We start from the raw sequence: 17558 nt of genomic DNA, 5'->3' as shown, positions 1-17558 counted from the left end.
AATAACTTTTCGACAATATTTAAAATAAGGTGTAGGTGTAAGTGGAAAATTGTTATTTATATGAAAAGCTGAAACATATTTCATACCTCTGCTTTGAAGTTTTACTGAGGACAGGAACCTAATGAAGACCTTCTCTCTCCATTAAAACTTTTCACAGGAAGTACTTTTCTGAACACCTAATATTTAAAGAGTTTAAAAAGTTCTGAAATGTTAGAAAATCGTCCATGTTTGAAGCTTCGGAAAGTAATTTGTGAACCTGACCCAAGCATTCCACTTTTACATTTTTTTAATACTCAACCGTCTTAAGTAGTGTCTGAACGTTATGCTTAGAATTTAATTTAACTTACCGAAGCGAAAAATTACAAAAGTCTTGAAACTAACCCTAATAAAGGTTCAAATAAATATCAAATGTAACAAAATATTAGTAGTAATGACCTTTTTTTTTCGCCATAAGTCGTTTCACCACGTCAAAAGTTATAAAATTTCAAAATATATCAGCAAACACACATAGTACTTTGTTTTGTTTCATTATTTTAGTTGATTTTTGTTCTTAACTTTCTGAATATTACTTACAATGATATTTTAGTATATAAATTAAAACAGTGAACTTTCTACCAGCCCAAGTTACGTAACCTTTAGAATTCTTTGGTTTCTACATTAGTAAAAATATTATAATTATTGTTTCACACGAATGAGCGTGCTTCCCAATTTTCTCACCTGAGACACTGAAATTAAATTAACAAAAGAAATTCCAATAAACACAATGACCAATACATATAAATAAATATTTCACTTTTTATTGATCAGCACAGCATAAATATTTTTTCAAGTTATAATATTTAAGACAACGATTAAATAAAATACGGGTTTATGCACATAGTTCAATTGTTTTTTCCTGAGGTACTGAGACAAAACCGTTAATAGAAACCACACATTCTTACTACAGGAAACCATGTACATAATATTAAGTAAAATATATAACAGATTACTCGTACACATGCATTAACATTCTTGTAATATGAGCTACTTCATAAAATTTTGTTCTTATTTTAGAAATGTGTACAAAACATTTGCAAGTAAGTTCATCACGGTAACATTTACACCTCTTAAAAGGTGATCTCAGCTTAATGATCACAGCGTCTTCGGTCATTTCTTCTGCGATATTCAAAGTACTACGGTTATCTTCTAAAGTTATAATGGATAAACGTAAAACATTCACTTCTATGACATGAATAAAACACTGAGATCTGTAGTTTCGGTGAATTTGAACCACAATTGAGTTGAAGGACGAAAAGGTTTACTGACGAACTACACCATTGACACAGCAATACGTTTTCAGTTTTATAACATACAGGAAATACATTATTACAATTTTGCTTTTTAGGGAGAAAAAAAAAGAGAAGATAAATCAATACTAACGGGGTTGTGGAATATACAACATAAAGAAGTTGACAATATTTTTTAAGAATTTAATTTTCTTACCAAAATCCAAATAAAACATTCGTCTAAACTATATCGTATATGCTATTTTAGGCATGTTTCATTTAAAACATTCAAGTTTCGATTGGTTTACAATGCATATAAAATTACTACATGATGTTCTCTATAAATACATGTTAATACAAATACGTGTACTTGTTGTTCACGTAAACTGAGAGAAATATAACGATTGTGAGTGAAGTAGTTAACATTTTCTAACCTGATTTTTTTTAGAAGTTCGGAATTTTTTATACATTTGACATGTTTCTTTTGAATACTGTAATTATTGAAGTACTTTTAAACAGTGTGTTTCCTGTTGGTCAGTTATACTAGCTCAGATGTATAAAACTCGCAACATTTGATTTTCAACCGTCTTTCACAGACGTGAAAAAATAATTGAAAACAAGTTTCTGAAGCTAACTTTTTTTACTCTTTTACTGTTTAAATCAGTAGTAACATTTCATTTCTCACTATTTATCATTCAGAGTTTATTGAAGTTTAAATTCATTCTAGTCATGTAAACATTGTCACAGGATTGATGTTAATTTGTATTATAATCTCGATTGTGGGGACAATTCAAAATGTTCTATAACTCCAGTGTTATTAATGTAATTATAAAATCAAGATTTACTTTATTATCTTTGTGATTCATATTTGGGGTATTTTCCAGACTTCATTTATTTAAATGAAACTGAAAACTGCTTATTTCTGCTTTTACACTGACAAAATTAAATCTGAAAACCTACTTTTAAAAACAGACAATGCTTTCTACAACAGTTCAATGCTAAAACTGAATTGAGACGCATGGAGATCTATTTCCACTTTATCAGTTTCATGTGCAGGTCAATAAAAAGGTAACATTTTGCAATTAAATCATACTTTTCTTATCAAGGAGTCATAGAGAATATAAAATTTTAATGGGGATTTGAGATGTGGATCACAATCCTTCATCTTTGACCAGAAGGATATACAACACATTATGATCAAACTTTTCAGATTACCTTTTTGTTTTTATCTGACATGTCACAAACTGGAAGCTACAATTATGGCTTAACCAATTCGTACATGCCTTCTATCATAATACATTAGTATACACAAAATAAACTACCCAGGGGGCAGCAAATAAATCTCTTTCATAAAACTAGCTTTTCTTCAATGTGACATATATTACTGTTTTTTTTTCTTATTATTATTTACAGGTGACTCTTGATGTTACCAAACCACAACACCAGTTATATTTAGGAACAATTTATGACTCAGAAGTGATGTGACTTGCGGTATCAGAATGATATGCTTCAGCACTCACAGGTTTTTTATTGATGGAACTTTCTGAAATTGTTGGGTCTTGAAGTTTTCTCAAGGACTTCACTTTATTTTTTGAAGTACTGTCTTCCTTTTTTGACTGAATTTTTTGTAGCCGTGCACGAACAATTTTAAGGTGACGCTGAATGTATTCTTCTTTTGGAGCAAGGCTAGCAGCCTGTATTAAACAATGCTCACCTACTGTGAGTTGTCCACGTTCCACGTACACCACACACAGATTGTGTTTAGCCTGGACATTGTTTGGATCCATCTGAAGGATTTTGGTGTAACACTAGAAAAATACAACGAATAGTAAGCTACATATTAACAGTGTTAATGTAGGAAAAGAAATCAAAATAAATTATCTATAAATTGAGAAAAGAATGAAAAAAAGTCTATTTGAATTCAAATACCAATGAAGATAAAACAAAGGCTTTTAGGAACTTGGTCTATTTGATATAAGTTGCAAGCATATATTTTATTAAACTGGAATGACTGAAAATACGAAAACATGTAGCCCTGCTCAGCCATCATTAAAATATGGTATGCTACAATACAACCCTGCAGTTGGATCATGTAAGCAAAAACATGGTAAATTATTAAACATGGTTGTTACTAGCACATATTCCACATCTTATTTTAACATTTAAATTTGAAATAACACAAAACAGATGAAAGAAGATTTATGATAGTTATAAACTCACAAAATTAAATAAACACTTATTAAAATGAGTTAAAACATTTTGTATAATTACAGTAAACAATAAATTAAATTCTAGTATCAAAAATAAGAATACAAGTATGAGAAAATAACAAATTTGTTTGCCAATCCAGTTCTGTTTCTAAGTTTGTGAAAATTATGTATATATTTTTAACCTATATATAATTTATTGTTTTAGTTATGATGGTGAAAAGGAATAAACTTAAGCAGAAAAATTTATTTGGAACATCCAGCAATTAAAGAACAAACACCTAATTATAAAACATTTAAAATATCAATTTCCTACAAAAACAAAAACTAGTCTAAAAGATGAATACTGTTAAACCTTGATTTTGGGTAGGAAAATATATGACTTCTCTAAGCATTTAAATATTCTTTATTTCATAATAGTAAAGTACAAATCATCATAGATTGTATATGAGTAATTGTTTTTCAAAGTGTTTTTCATTCTAATTGTAATTACTACTGTCAATTAAAATGAAATATGGTAAAAAATATATATGTATCAACATAATAAAAGTTACTCATCAAATTATTCATTTTTAAAATAAATCATGTTTTACAGTAAGTTCAGTATAGCAAATGCCCTAGAACTTTCAGCCATTTTGATAGTGATTCAATTTCAATTATTTTACCCAAACTTAAAGACAGCACAAAAAATAAAACAGTTGTTTAACATGAAGAAGCTGCTGATGCCAAATATACTACTACAATTTGGAAAAGAAAATTATTTTAAAAGCTAAATATCATCTCAAAGAAAAAACATTAACAAACAGAACAACAACAATAAAGAATATAAACTCAATACTTTCTCTGCTGCTTCCAAGTCTTTCATATGGTTGATGTAAATATCTCCTAGTAGGATTAGTCCCTTCACATGATCAGGATGGTGCTAGAGTAAATACAAGCTTCAGTTTTTGATCAACAAAAATATGTTGTTACAGAGCATTTGTATGGTATGATAAACTTTCTGTTCAAGTTAAGCTAATGCATCAAAAAATGTATTAAGTAAACACAGTTACTATATACGTTTTCTCTTTTCCATGATTATTATATTGTCTTTTTAAGACATCTGTAATACAATTATAAAAACAAAATGTAAATGTACATAGATATGTGTATCCATCTTCTACGGCTGTTTGTTAACATGCTGACTTTTGTGAAATAATACCAGATAGGCATATTTTTACAATAATGTAATGAATAATATTATACAACTCTTTGAAACCACATATGTCTCAGATTTACTGACAGGAAAAATTATGAGTTAAATTATACATGAGAATCTCAGCTGAAACTTAACATGATAACAGACATACCATTCCAATATGTACAAAACTGTTTAGTGAATGTAAACGTCAGTTACAGGTAAGTTTTGTAAACTTGTTATCAAAATGGGTTCATCAATCAGTTAGTTCTGAAGATTCTATAATGTTTTCTAAAGTTTATGTTGAATCACATTGTAGATGAAAAATTAGTCCCTTGCTGCCACCTAACAATGTGATATATTTAAAGGATGGATGTACAAATATCAGTAAATCATTATTTATAAAAGTTTCTATTTCTGTACAAACATTTACACAGTAGATCTTAACAGCATTGCACCTGGGCTAAGATTATGGTAATACTTTTTAACGGGAACAGAAAGAAATGAAAAAGACTTCTCTAAAAAGCAATGTACCATAATATATGTAGATGTAGTGATGTTTTAGATCTAAAAGTCACTAACCATAGTTTTTTCATTCACCAAAAGTTAGTTATAATCATAAAGCATTTTTTTCAAGTATTAACTAAAAACATATCTTTTAATGTATTAAACATAAATATCCATTCTTCATACAATTCAAGAAATCAGCTTTAACAAATTTGTTTTTCAGAATTTGTAGTGCAGATTGAATAGATTTAGACATTTTGGCAATAAAGTTGGAAACAAAAGATTTTTAATCTCCAGATAATAGTTCTTACTACTAGCCCTGATGAAGTCCCAGTGACAAAATTTTGGGTAAAATACTTTTCTATTATTATGTGGAGAGTAAATGTTTTTTGCTTTTTCTAGCTTTAAAATATAATGCCCATTGAAGCTTGTACTTATGTGTAGCACGAGTCTTTTATTGAGTTGCTAATTGCCTGTTTCTCATATTTAAATCTTTAGAAAGTTTATAACTTATTATCTCATATCAACAAAAACTTCAAACCTTCAATAATTGTTTAAGAAAAGGCACAGCTTCAAGTGGACGTTGTGAATCTGATAACAGTAATGCAAGATTGAAGAGAGCACTGCGGAAATCTTCTCGTATCTGAAATTCAAAAAGGTAGAAGCTTTATTATGTTTCTAGATAATGATTTTACTTAGCAGTAAAATGGGTTATGAATCATCTGCAAGTGGTAATATCTAATTTTATTTTGCTAGGCAGGAACAGTCCCTCACATGAGCCTTTAAAATTTTGAATGTATTGATCCCCCCCCCCCCTTTAGTTCACTTTCTTGGTCCAAAAATGTTTAAAAATGTGTCAACTTTTCATTTCTACCTGTTTCTAGGTCAGCAACTTTAGCTAAACAGGTAAAAATTTGATCAGATTTGTAGTTACCCCATACTTCAATTTTCTGTGCGATGATATATTTCTATGCATTGTTATTCTGATATATGCTGTGCTTGTGTTCCTTTAATGTCACCTCTTATACACATTTACATATAGGAGGTGATTGTATCCGATGTAATAATTTATTTGCAACAGTAATACTGAATTTATTAAGTGAAATGACAAAAAAACATCCTCTATTTCTGTTTGTATCTCTCTATGTTATTTCCACATTAACTCTTCCTTGTCTCTAGTTTGCCTTTTTTACGACCGTTTTTTTTCTAAATTTTATCTAACGCTTGCTAGTTGTGTGAAGCAGTTTTAACAGCTTGACTTGGTAATGGCAACTTTCTCTAACAACTGGTTCAATTTTGTTCAAACCTTTTTGTGTGTGTGTGTGTGTGTGTGTGTTTGATATATTTTTATGCCTGCAATGTCTTTCATACTTTTTATTCTGGCGAGATGCCCACTTTTTCCACGTGTTCATTAGTTTATCTGTATCTTAACATTTCGAGATTACAGAGGCGTCACTAGGTGCTCAAAAGATCCGAAGCTCAGGCCCATAGGCGCAGTAATTTTCTGCGTTTCTGTAAGATTTTCTATTCTGATTCTTCAAGACACTGTCAAATAGAATCTGGGCACGGGCTATATGTGCCAGTGCCTAGCGACGCCTCTGCAGGAATGCCTTAACCTATTTTCCTGTTTGTTTGTTTGTTACGTATTTCGCGCAATGCTACAAGAGGGTTATCTGCACTAGCTGTCTCTAATTTAGCAGTGTAAGACAAGAGGGAAGGCAGCTAGTCATCACCACCCACCGCCAACTCTTGGGCTACTCTTTTACCAATGAATAGTGGGATTGACTGTCACATTATAACACCCCCCATGGCTGAAAGGGCGAGCATGTTTGATGTTACAGGGATTCGAACCCATGATCCACAGATTGCGAGTCGAGCATCCTAACCACCTGCCCATGCCGGGCCCAATTTTCCTGTAGCATTTTTTGATTTCTTTTTACTTATTTGACCATATGATGCTGGGGCACCATTCACACTATAAATACCTTTTTTCAAGAGATAGCCACTGCTAGTTTTAAGAAATTATTGATGCAATGTTTGGTGTTTAGGGTAAAATTATGGAAGGTTTTATTTAGTAGTAAATTTAACTAGGGCATAAAATTGGGAAACACAATGTATAAGTTCTGACAATTATTTTTATTTCAATTTGACAAAATTTATGGATTTAGTGGTTTCAAAGATAATACAGTTTTGCCTGTTTTACAACAATTGCTGACCTGGCAGCAGGCAGAAATGCACAAGAGACACATTTTCTAGCATTCTGTAAGCAATGAAAAAAGCTAAACCGAAAGGTTCATCGAAATCCAAAATAACACCCTTTTTTCGAATTCATGTGACCGACTAAGAAGAGTGAGCGACATCTTGAAATGGTAGTGTCTACAGTTTGATTTTACTTGCCAGAAAAGAGTGAATGTTGTACTGCAGTGGTAATGTCTAGTATAATTATTCTTGGCAGAAAGAGTGATGTCATCTGGAAGTGTTAATGTCAACAGCTGGATTTTATTTGGCTGAAAAGAGTGCATGTTGTCTGGAAGCATGGTAGTGTCTAGAGTTCGATTTTACTTGGCAGAAGAAAATGGATATTGTATGGAAGCAATAATTTCTAGTTATTTAAACTTGGCAAAAAGAGTGATGTCATCTGGAAGCAATGGTAGCATCTATAGTTTGATTGTATTTGGCAGAAAACAGTGGGTGTGTTTCAGAGTAGTACAGTTTGAATTTATTTGGTAGAAAACTTATCTATATAGACTAATGTAAGAGTACTGTAGTAATAATACATTATAGCAGAAACATTAGCTTTGTTCAATTAATATGGTACATTTTGTAATTTAATTGTTCAAAAGAAACATACATAAAATCAGAATATATTCCAGATTGACAGAAAATATACTTTAGAGACTATAAATTTGATAATTGCAATAAAACAGTGTACTCTTATCCATCTTAGGTACTGTAAATTCCATCTTGTTTTGGGGCATAAAAACGATTTTCTATCCCTACTTTGGTTGATAAATTTAAAATCTAGCCAACTAGTATCAATTTACTTGTTTGTGTAATTTTTATTGCAGCATTTATTTTGTTTTGGATACTTCTTGTAGTAGTTATATGAATAACCGACAATCCCTACTTTCCATTAAAATGTAAATTTCTTTTTCCTATTTATTTGTTCAGTTTTTATATATCCATGGAATGGACACATCTATAAACTTTCTGTATAGCGATATCCTTGAAAGCTGTAAGTTTTACAAGAATTAAAACTATAATCACAAATTTATAAAATGTATTTCTTACTATGGCCTACAGATAAGTGTATAAAGCTACCAAAGTAGGAATTAAATTTTATAAATTTGTGATTGTGGTTTTAATTCTTCTTTCATTACTTTTTATAGCAGAATTTCTACTTCATTTTAAAATTCATAATGTTTCAATTCTCTTGTTTGTTTACTTTTATGTTATACCTGTACATTTTATATACTTTACCTTTAGAAACTGTCGCGTGTCTGGCCATCGACATGTAGCACCATTCGTTAGGTTGAATTGAAAAGGTATTTAGTATGTGCATGATATATACACACACATGTGGATTTTTATTGAAATATCAAAAACTGATACCCACAGACCAGTCAAGTAAGCTGGAGAATTCTTGTAGTGATAGTCCAAGCTGTCTAGGCACTAGCCCTGCTGACATGATCAGGTAGGTAGGTAGTTGACAAAAAAGTTGATGTTTTAGGAATTTTTGAGTTGTTATACCAGAAATACTAGCGACCTTTTTTAGCATATTACTAGAATATATATATATGCGTATAATATATCGTAACCAATTTTTTGAATGGGCAATTTTTTGCTTAGGAATTTGAAAGGGTGTTTTTTCAGCGTGTGAATTATTTGGAATCCTTGTCAATCCTTACTATCATTATTAAGTACTACCGTACTTAAAATTACACAGAATATAAGAACAAGCACCATACAAAACTCTAGTGGTTTCTTTCTAAACTTTTGCAAGCCAGAACAATTTTATCAATTTAAATTTACTTGCAAATTATTTCAAAATACCTAGTAGTTAAGAATTAACTTCAAAAACCCCATAGTTACTATCCTGATGTTTAATTGTAAAAGACATAAAAAACCATGTTGACAAATTTCTACTACATTACATTTGAAGAAGAAGCCATTTTCAAAAAGTAGTAGTAAGGGATCCGTGTCCTACCTGAATAGCATTCTTAAACCATGTTTCTGCCTCAGGTACATGTTTTTCATCCATTGCTAGCATTCCAAGGTTGAAGTAAACTCTTTCATTACTCTTTCCTTTCTCTAACAGATGTTGTAATCTACAATACCAATAACTATTACAACATTTCAAGAATGAAGTACATAATCTATATCTCATCACTCATTACTTTCTCTAATAGATGTTGTAACCTAAAACAACACTGTTTAAACAATCTATAGTTGAAGTACATAATCTATGTCTCACTACTCATTTATTTCTTTAACAGATGTTGTAATCTAGAACACCATTAACTGTTAACATATTCCAAGGTTGAAGTGTTCTATCTATATCTCGTCACTCAGTCCTTTCTCTAACAGATATTTTAATCTAGAACAATATTAACTGTTAAAACATCTCATGGTTGAAGTACAATATCTATACCTCATCACTCAGTTCTTTCTCTAATAGATGTTGAAACCAAAAATAACATCAACTGTTGAAACATTCCAAAGTTGTAGTACTCTATCTATATCTCATCACTCATTCCTTTCTCTACCAGATGTTATAACCTAGAGCACTATTAACTGTTAGAACATTCCAAGGTTGAAGTGATCTATCTATATCTCATCACTCATTCCTTTCTCTAACACATGTTGTAACTTAAAACAACATTAAATGTTAAAACATCCCAAGGTTGAAGTGCACTACACTGGTTTAATGACTCTTACAAGAATAATTCACATATGGTAATACAGTGGCATTTCAACACAAATACCGTGACAGTGCCACAGATGAACTGCTTATAATTGGTTCATGTTGGAGATACAATCAGTGCCTAATCTGAAGGAAGATATTCACAGAGAGAAATCTCAGAGACGTATAGCACAACCATATAAAAATGTAAAACTTAGAACCCCTCATACCACACATAGAACTGCCATTTTCATTGTAAAAATTCGTAGACTGCTCAGAGGAAACCTCTTCACCTAAAACATGATTCCTAATAAGCTACATGTATCCCAATCAGAATAATTCAGAAATATCTTGCCCAAGAAGCAAAGATAACAACTGCAATAGCTGCTCTCTCTATATGTTAGTGAAATGGCAGATTTATGTTGGTCAGAGAAAGAAAAATTGCACCAAGTCTTCATACCAGCAAATTCTGTGAACCAAGGATAAAGAAACCCATATTCATGCTATCATTTACTCCATTGTGCCTGTTAAGTCAGCTGATTGTGCATCCATAGAATTCCATTACATGTGGCTAAGATCTTGGAAGTCAATACTAACATACAGTAAATAATCTGCAGAAAGCATGTCAAGATGCATAGTATAAAATTAACTTTGCCTTCTTTTGTAGAAGCTTATTACAATAAAAAGTGAAGTGACAGGCATTAGAGCATAGTCATCATCATTACGTTACGCATAATCAACAATGGCAAAAGTATCTTCAAAAACAGCAAGAGACCTGGAATAATATTATTGTTAAGTGAAATTAACCATTTGTATCTCATCATTCATTCCTTTCTTTAACATATGTTGTAACCTAAAATAACAATATCTTTTGAAACAATTCAAAGTTGAAATAATTCCTTTCTTTATTCTTTCCCCCACAGACTTTACATGTAATCTAAGATAACATACTGTGTTCAAACATTCTAAAAGTGGAGTAAACTTTCACCTTATTCTTTTGTTTTTCATAAATGTTGTAATCTAAGCTACAATATTAACTTCTAAAACATTTCTTTACATGTAGTTTTTAACAAGTGAACCATATCCATAAACAGGAGTAAAGGATCTTAAGTTTCACTATATACAGATTTTAGATGTAGTTTTTTTTAACTTTACAATTACTTTCTGGTTTGCTAACCTTTCATAAGCAACATGCCTTAGTTTGTTGTTCCCACTTTCTTGTATTAACACTGCTGAATTCATAAGGGCTTGCTGGAAAGAAACATTGTCCACAAATTCTTAGACTTTCCAAGTACTTATAATATTCTGACAAACAGAAACATTTATTGTTTTAAAAGAACACAGTATATTTTGCGTAATAAAAAGTCAGTATGATATAAAATAATCAAAGTATGCTACATTAATAACATCCAGTACATAAATGGAAATTTTATTCTGAAAGAAAATGTAGGAAAATATTCAACAGCCAGCTTGTGAGAAAAGATGCCAATCATTGTCCAACTTTGAAAATGTGATTAATTGAATAATATGTGTTTAATGATTGTGGTGTGGCTGAGTCCAGCAAACTTTCAGCTAACCAGATGCGCATGCAGTTAGTAGCAACCACTCACATGGGAACAATATTCAATCAATTTCAGAGGTGAAACAGCTATGTGATCCAAAAGGTAAAACTTTTCGACCAATTATCAGGATAGCACTGCACATTAATAATATGTTATGCTCAGTGCATGGTAGGATGGAAAAGTTTTTGCTAGTGATATAGCACACAATCAAACTAGGACCAGTGATATAGCAACAAACTTGGAATTTTGCACTGACAACAGCATATTAACAAATGAAGCTTGTGATTTGTCAACATCAAAGGTTAGACAATAATGTGTGGCCAAGGTATGCAAGAGTGCTCTACTTATCATTTCAATGAACTGTTGGGAGATTTTAGCACTTCAGAAAGGATCATTTGATTGGAATCGCAACTACCTAACACTGATGAGCCATTCTCACCAGACCAGTAAATACAGTAAAATGTCTCATTGCTTTGTAAAATTCATAGGATGACTGCTAAATTTCCTACTGTGTAAGTGTTAGATATACACAACTGTTTATATTTTAATGTAAGTGTTATGATTTAGTTTAAGTATAGTGAGAGCGTTTAATTTAGTTATTTTTAGAAGCGATAGTTTATCAAGATTGTTTACATAACTATGCGAATCATGATTGTTATGAATTGGTGCTTGTTGTGTTATTGTGTCATGTTACTAGAACCTTCTAAGTTTTTCTCCTGTATTATTGCATCACAATATCTCATAGTGTGTGGAAAGTTCTAGGCCTCAGTCAGGCAATATATAAATACACATACAAAATATAGTTCAAGTAAGTAAGTTTTTGAAAGATAGTTGGATAGATCCAGATTATGTTATTGTGCTCAGAACAAACTATTTGTCCAAACAGATATTTAAATACAAGTTAAATACTTTTTCCACTGCATCTTATTGATGCTGCATTCTCATTCAGATAGAAAAGTACATATAAAATATATTTTTCTTGGTCCATTGACTAATTGGGACATTTAATATGTTCATAAAAACATTGACAGATGAAAATAACATAACATAACATAATGTTTTGGGATAACATGGGACCTATTGATCCATCTTGGCTATTCCATCCTCTAAACTAAATTAATTAAAAAAATATAAATAAAGCCATCATTCATATACTTATCAAGCTTTCTCTTAAACTCACTTAAATTTACTGCCTCTACAACATGTGAAGGCAACCCATTCCAAAGGCCAACCACTCTGTTAGAAAAACAAAAATGTCTTAGCTGAAGATGTCTCCTACCTTGCCAGAATTTATATTTGTGTCCCTAGTCATACTATTCTGACTGTTAAATATGAAAAAAGATGATGCATCAACACTATCAATTCCCTTTACAATCTTAAAAACCTCAATCAGATCCCCCTTTACCCTTCTTTTTTCAAGAGAAAACAATTTCCGAGATTTCAGCCTCTTCTCATATGAAAACCCCTCCATTCCATGCACCATTATAGTAAACCTTCTCTGAACCCTTTCCAACAATTCAGTGTCTTTCCTAAGGTAAGGAGCCTAAGACTGAACACAATATTCCAAATGTTGCCTAACCAGTGACCTGTACAACGAAATTATAACCTCTTTCGACTTGTATTCAATGTTTCTGTAGACACAACCTAAAATCCTATTTGCCCTACCACAAGCAACATCACACTGCTTGGATGGTTTTAGAGACTAATGGACTATTACACTAAGATCCCTTTCCTCTCATAACACTATTAAGGTTATTTCCATCCAAATAATACTTATAATTCAAATTATGATAACCCACATGCATTATCTTGCATTTATTATACCTGAAACCCATCAGCCATTTATTTACCCAACTCATTAAATGATCTAAATCCTTTTGAAAATCAGCAGCATCGTCTTCACAGCTAGCAACATCCAAGACCTCAATATCATCTGCAAATTTAAGTAATTTATTGACTATCCCTTCATCTATGTCATTGATGTAAATCAAAAAGAGCAAAGGTCCTAAGATTGAACTCTGAGGTACCCCACTTGTGACATTAATCCAGTTCGACTGAACTTCATTTGTAACAACCCTCTGCTTTCTTCCATCCAGTCACTCTTCTATCCAATTTGCTAACTTATCCCCCACACCTATAGAGGTATTTTACAAGCCTTTTATGTAGCATCTTATCAAATGCTTTATGAAAATCCTGATACCAAATCTACATCCTTACCCTCATCTACATAAGCAGTATTCTTTTCAAAAAATGTCAAAAGATTACTAAGGCAAGATTTTCACTTAGTGAAACCATGTTGACTATTCAGTAAGGTTCTAAACTTTCTTAAATGACTTTGCAAAGCAGCTTTAATCAGACTTTCCAAAATTTTTCCCACAACTGATGTAAGACTAATGGGTCTATAATTACTGGGACAATTTTTATCGCCTCACTTGAAAAGAGGACTTACATTAGCTAACTTCCAATCCTCTAGTACCTGCTCACTATTCAAGGACTGACAAAAAATAGTAATAAGTGGCTCTCATATCCAATCTTTAACCTCCTTCAAAGCCCTTGGGGCAATATTATCTGACCCAGAAGCTTTATCGTTTTTCAGACTTCCCAATGTTTTCTTAACTAGCTCAGAATTAATGCAGTCATCTGGAAAAGAACTTTTATTATATAGAGGTTCAACTTATCACTTTGTTGTCTTTCATACAGCTGAGTTTACTAGCTGCCTATATGTAAAAAATAATGTTTAAAGCCTGTTTTGAGAGTTTTATAGGTTGTTTGGGGTAAATGCACCTGTTCTGAGCTTTTGAGAATTTAGCTAATGATGTTTATGGTGTTTATTGACTGTTGTGTGACATTAAGACTTTTGTGTAAACATATTCATACATCAGTTACCATTAATTAGAATCTTTAATTGGGTGGATATAATGTGTTATGTGCTGTTCTGCATTTTAATGTGCCATTCCAGATCTGATTCTGGTTCCAAGTTTTAGTAAACTCACATCTATATTAGCCCTAAATTTTAAAACTCAAGCCTTACTGAATACTGTAAGAATTAGATTTTTTAGAAAATGTTGCCACTTTGGATTTCCACCAATTATTTATTGTCTCCAAGTGAATATAAAATCTCGATGTTGCAAGTCTGTGTAGATGTGTCGACTGTAAATTCCAGGTTTATGAATACAAGCTGTTTGCTTGATCAGTTGCATTAGTTGTTCAAACTGAAAGACTTTCATCAGATTTACTTGCATATGATAAAAGAGTGACTCACAGAGATGTATTCAAATTTTCAGTCTTTTTTTATCACTTGAAACTAACTCTCCCAGTTGCATCTTGTTCTTACAAGTATCCCTTCTCTGTGTTAAAGCTTGTCAAGAGCAATCTCTGTAACATCATGGCAGAGCAATGTCTTACTGATATGATGGTGCTGTTGGTTGAGTCAGAAAGAGTGAAGTTACATTTTATTGTTTGTTTTTGAATTTCGCGCAAAGCTACACGAGGGCTATCTGTGCTAGCCGTCCCTAATTTAGCAGTGTAAGACTAGAGGGAAGGCAGCTAGTCATCACCACCCACCGCCAACTCTTGGGCTACTCTTTTACCAACGAATAGTGGGATTGACCATCACATTATAAAGCCCCCACAGCTGAAAGGGCGAGCATGTTTGGTGGGACGGGGATTCGAACCTGCGACCAGCAGATTGAGAGTCGAGTGCCCTAACCACCTGGGCTTTACATTTTATTGATGATCATTTCTGAAATCACTTTGCTGTATGTTAATTGTCGACAAAGTCAGTTGTTCACTTGTCCCTTGTATAATGTCTTCACTGTACAATGTAAATGCTGTATGTACAATTACTATACATATTGTAATATGTCTTCTATAGATACTGTATTATGTCTTCTATCAATATTGTTTGTGTACTGTACATAGAAACATAGGTAGAATGATATTCTAAACTACACTATAGTGTTTGCTCTTACTGCATAACCTAACACTTACTTTGTACAAACACATGGAACGTTTATGCATGCACAGCTGTATGTAACCTATATTACAGAAAATGCATGTGTATAACAATTTCAGCAATAAATATCATTTTTCAGCCTACCTCCCAATGTTTTGGGTAACTGACACCCTGCACAATAAACTCAAATAAAGTAATGTAACAAATCAATTTTCAAAGCTGGTCAAAACACTTAAAAAAATAATAAAAAATACTTGTTGAAATATTGTCTAATTCTCAATAAAAGAACCAAATTTGGTTAGAAATCCAATGTTTCACTCAAATGCATATTCACAGGTTTATTAAATTATATTTGACATATACTTGAATAAAAACAGCATGGTAATTATAAATTTTATCCTTCAGATACAGAGTACACATGTACCTTGTTCTCAACTATGAAAGAATAACCTACATAACATATTACCTCATGGTTTGGATCAATTTCAAGTGCTTTATTAAAGTATACCATTGCTTGAGTAGCTTTCCTCTGTTCCAAGTAAACCACTCCAAGCTACAAACAAATATATTTAAGTATCAGCTCTAACTCTTGAAAAACAACAACAATCTAATAATTTTTAATGCTTTAATTACTAAACATAGTCATACATATAGTTTTTATGTTTCTTTACAGTAAAACAGTTGCTGAAAAAAAAGTTGAAAGTAGGTTTGACCTTTAAACAGGAAATAGATGCTGAATTACATTTCCGATTTAAAATTTATAACTAAGACTAAACATTTTAATTTTTCTAACTGAACAGGACTAAATATAGTAAGAACAGGTAAGTCTAATATTAGAAAAGAAGCATACAAAAAACAAGAGATAAAAAGCAGATGGATTATAAAACTCTTTCCTTTGAATAGGTATTACTGAAGCATTAAGATATTAGCAACTTTGGAGAACTTCATAAAATCAATATTTAAACATTAGTTTTTGAAAAGTAGTTCTGATTGGGCTAGACTAATCAAAAGATATATAAAATTGTAGGACCCCTTCATTTTAGATTATGCAAATAGCAATAGCATTATCTACTTCTATCTTTAGTTTCTCTTTTAAAGTTCCATGATAGAGGGATATGAAAATGTATTTAATTAGTTAAGTGGTAAATACAATTTTAATTATTTAACTATTTTAACTATGCTTTTATTGATTAAAAAATACCACTTATCATTTAATAGTTTGTAGTTGTCAAATTTGCACAATAGTTTTACAAAATACTGATCTTTACAAATAATGTAATTTAAGATTATATTTATGTTATTTACTGTGTTTTAAATTACTTACAAATTAAAAATTAATACCAAACCAAGTTGCTCTGATGTTTTCTATTCATACTCTAAATTAGAAATTAAAACTGCAAACTCAATTTTCATTGTTGTACTAGCCCACAACTACCACACTATGAAAAACTGAATTTTATTATTTTATTTTCATTATCCCCCAATGGGTCAGGAGTAAGTTTATGAACTTGCAATGCTACAATTTGGGGTTTGATTTTCTGTGGTGTAAAGTGTGCAAATAGCATATTATGTTTATAGCTTTTGTGATAGAAAAAGAAGCAAAAATTTCTTCATTACTGATTTCTCTCTAAGAATTCATTGAGCAATATTAGGTATCAGCATTCAAAACTTGTGTACTGAAAATACTCATTGAAGCTGTCTGCACATAATAAGTCATAACCTATTAAATAATGAAGTTAAGGGTTAGGTTTATATAGGCTTAAAGTTATTTATTAATTCAAAACTGTCACTATTAATTTATTTTTCATCTAATTATTGCTACTGTAGCTGTTCAGTATTCTTGCCATGATCTCTAAGCTGTTGTAGTGTTACGACAACGGAAGTCACGCGACACTGGGAGCATGCACGCTGGAGTTTCTAGAAGGATCGTGACTTATCGGGCAACCTCACGAATGCCCCAGCATTTGCTAGACGCCCTCTTT

General features: G+C 31.6%; 1 protein-coding gene across 1 annotated transcript in view; it reads right to left on the bottom strand.

The window, feature by feature from the left end:
• Positions 1-810: 810 nt before the first annotated feature.
• LOC106478854 (transmembrane and TPR repeat-containing protein CG4050-like) overlaps positions 811-17558 on the bottom strand; it is a 97083-nt gene continuing 80335 nt past the window's right edge. Inside the window, exons 14-19 of the mRNA XM_022382537.1 lie at positions 16043-16129; positions 11237-11310; positions 9364-9484; positions 5698-5799; positions 4311-4394; positions 811-3073 (exon numbers count right to left, since the gene is read on the bottom strand). Of these exons, the coding sequence (XP_022238245.1) occupies positions 2729-3073; positions 4311-4394; positions 5698-5799; positions 9364-9484; positions 11237-11310; positions 16043-16129 (813 nt within the window). The 3' untranslated portion in view covers positions 811-2728. The remainder of the gene's footprint in view (positions 3074-4310; positions 4395-5697; positions 5800-9363; positions 9485-11236; positions 11311-16042; positions 16130-17558) is intronic.

The sequence above is a fragment of the Limulus polyphemus genome, unplaced genomic scaffold (assembly GCF_000517525.1).
Source record: "Limulus polyphemus unplaced genomic scaffold, Limulus_polyphemus-2.1.2 Scaffold255, whole genome shotgun sequence".
In the NCBI taxonomy this organism is placed as follows: domain Eukaryota; kingdom Metazoa; phylum Arthropoda; class Merostomata; order Xiphosura; family Limulidae; genus Limulus; species Limulus polyphemus.
Note: the sequence above shows the minus strand (reverse complement) of the source record. Positions and strands in the feature narration are given on the sequence as shown.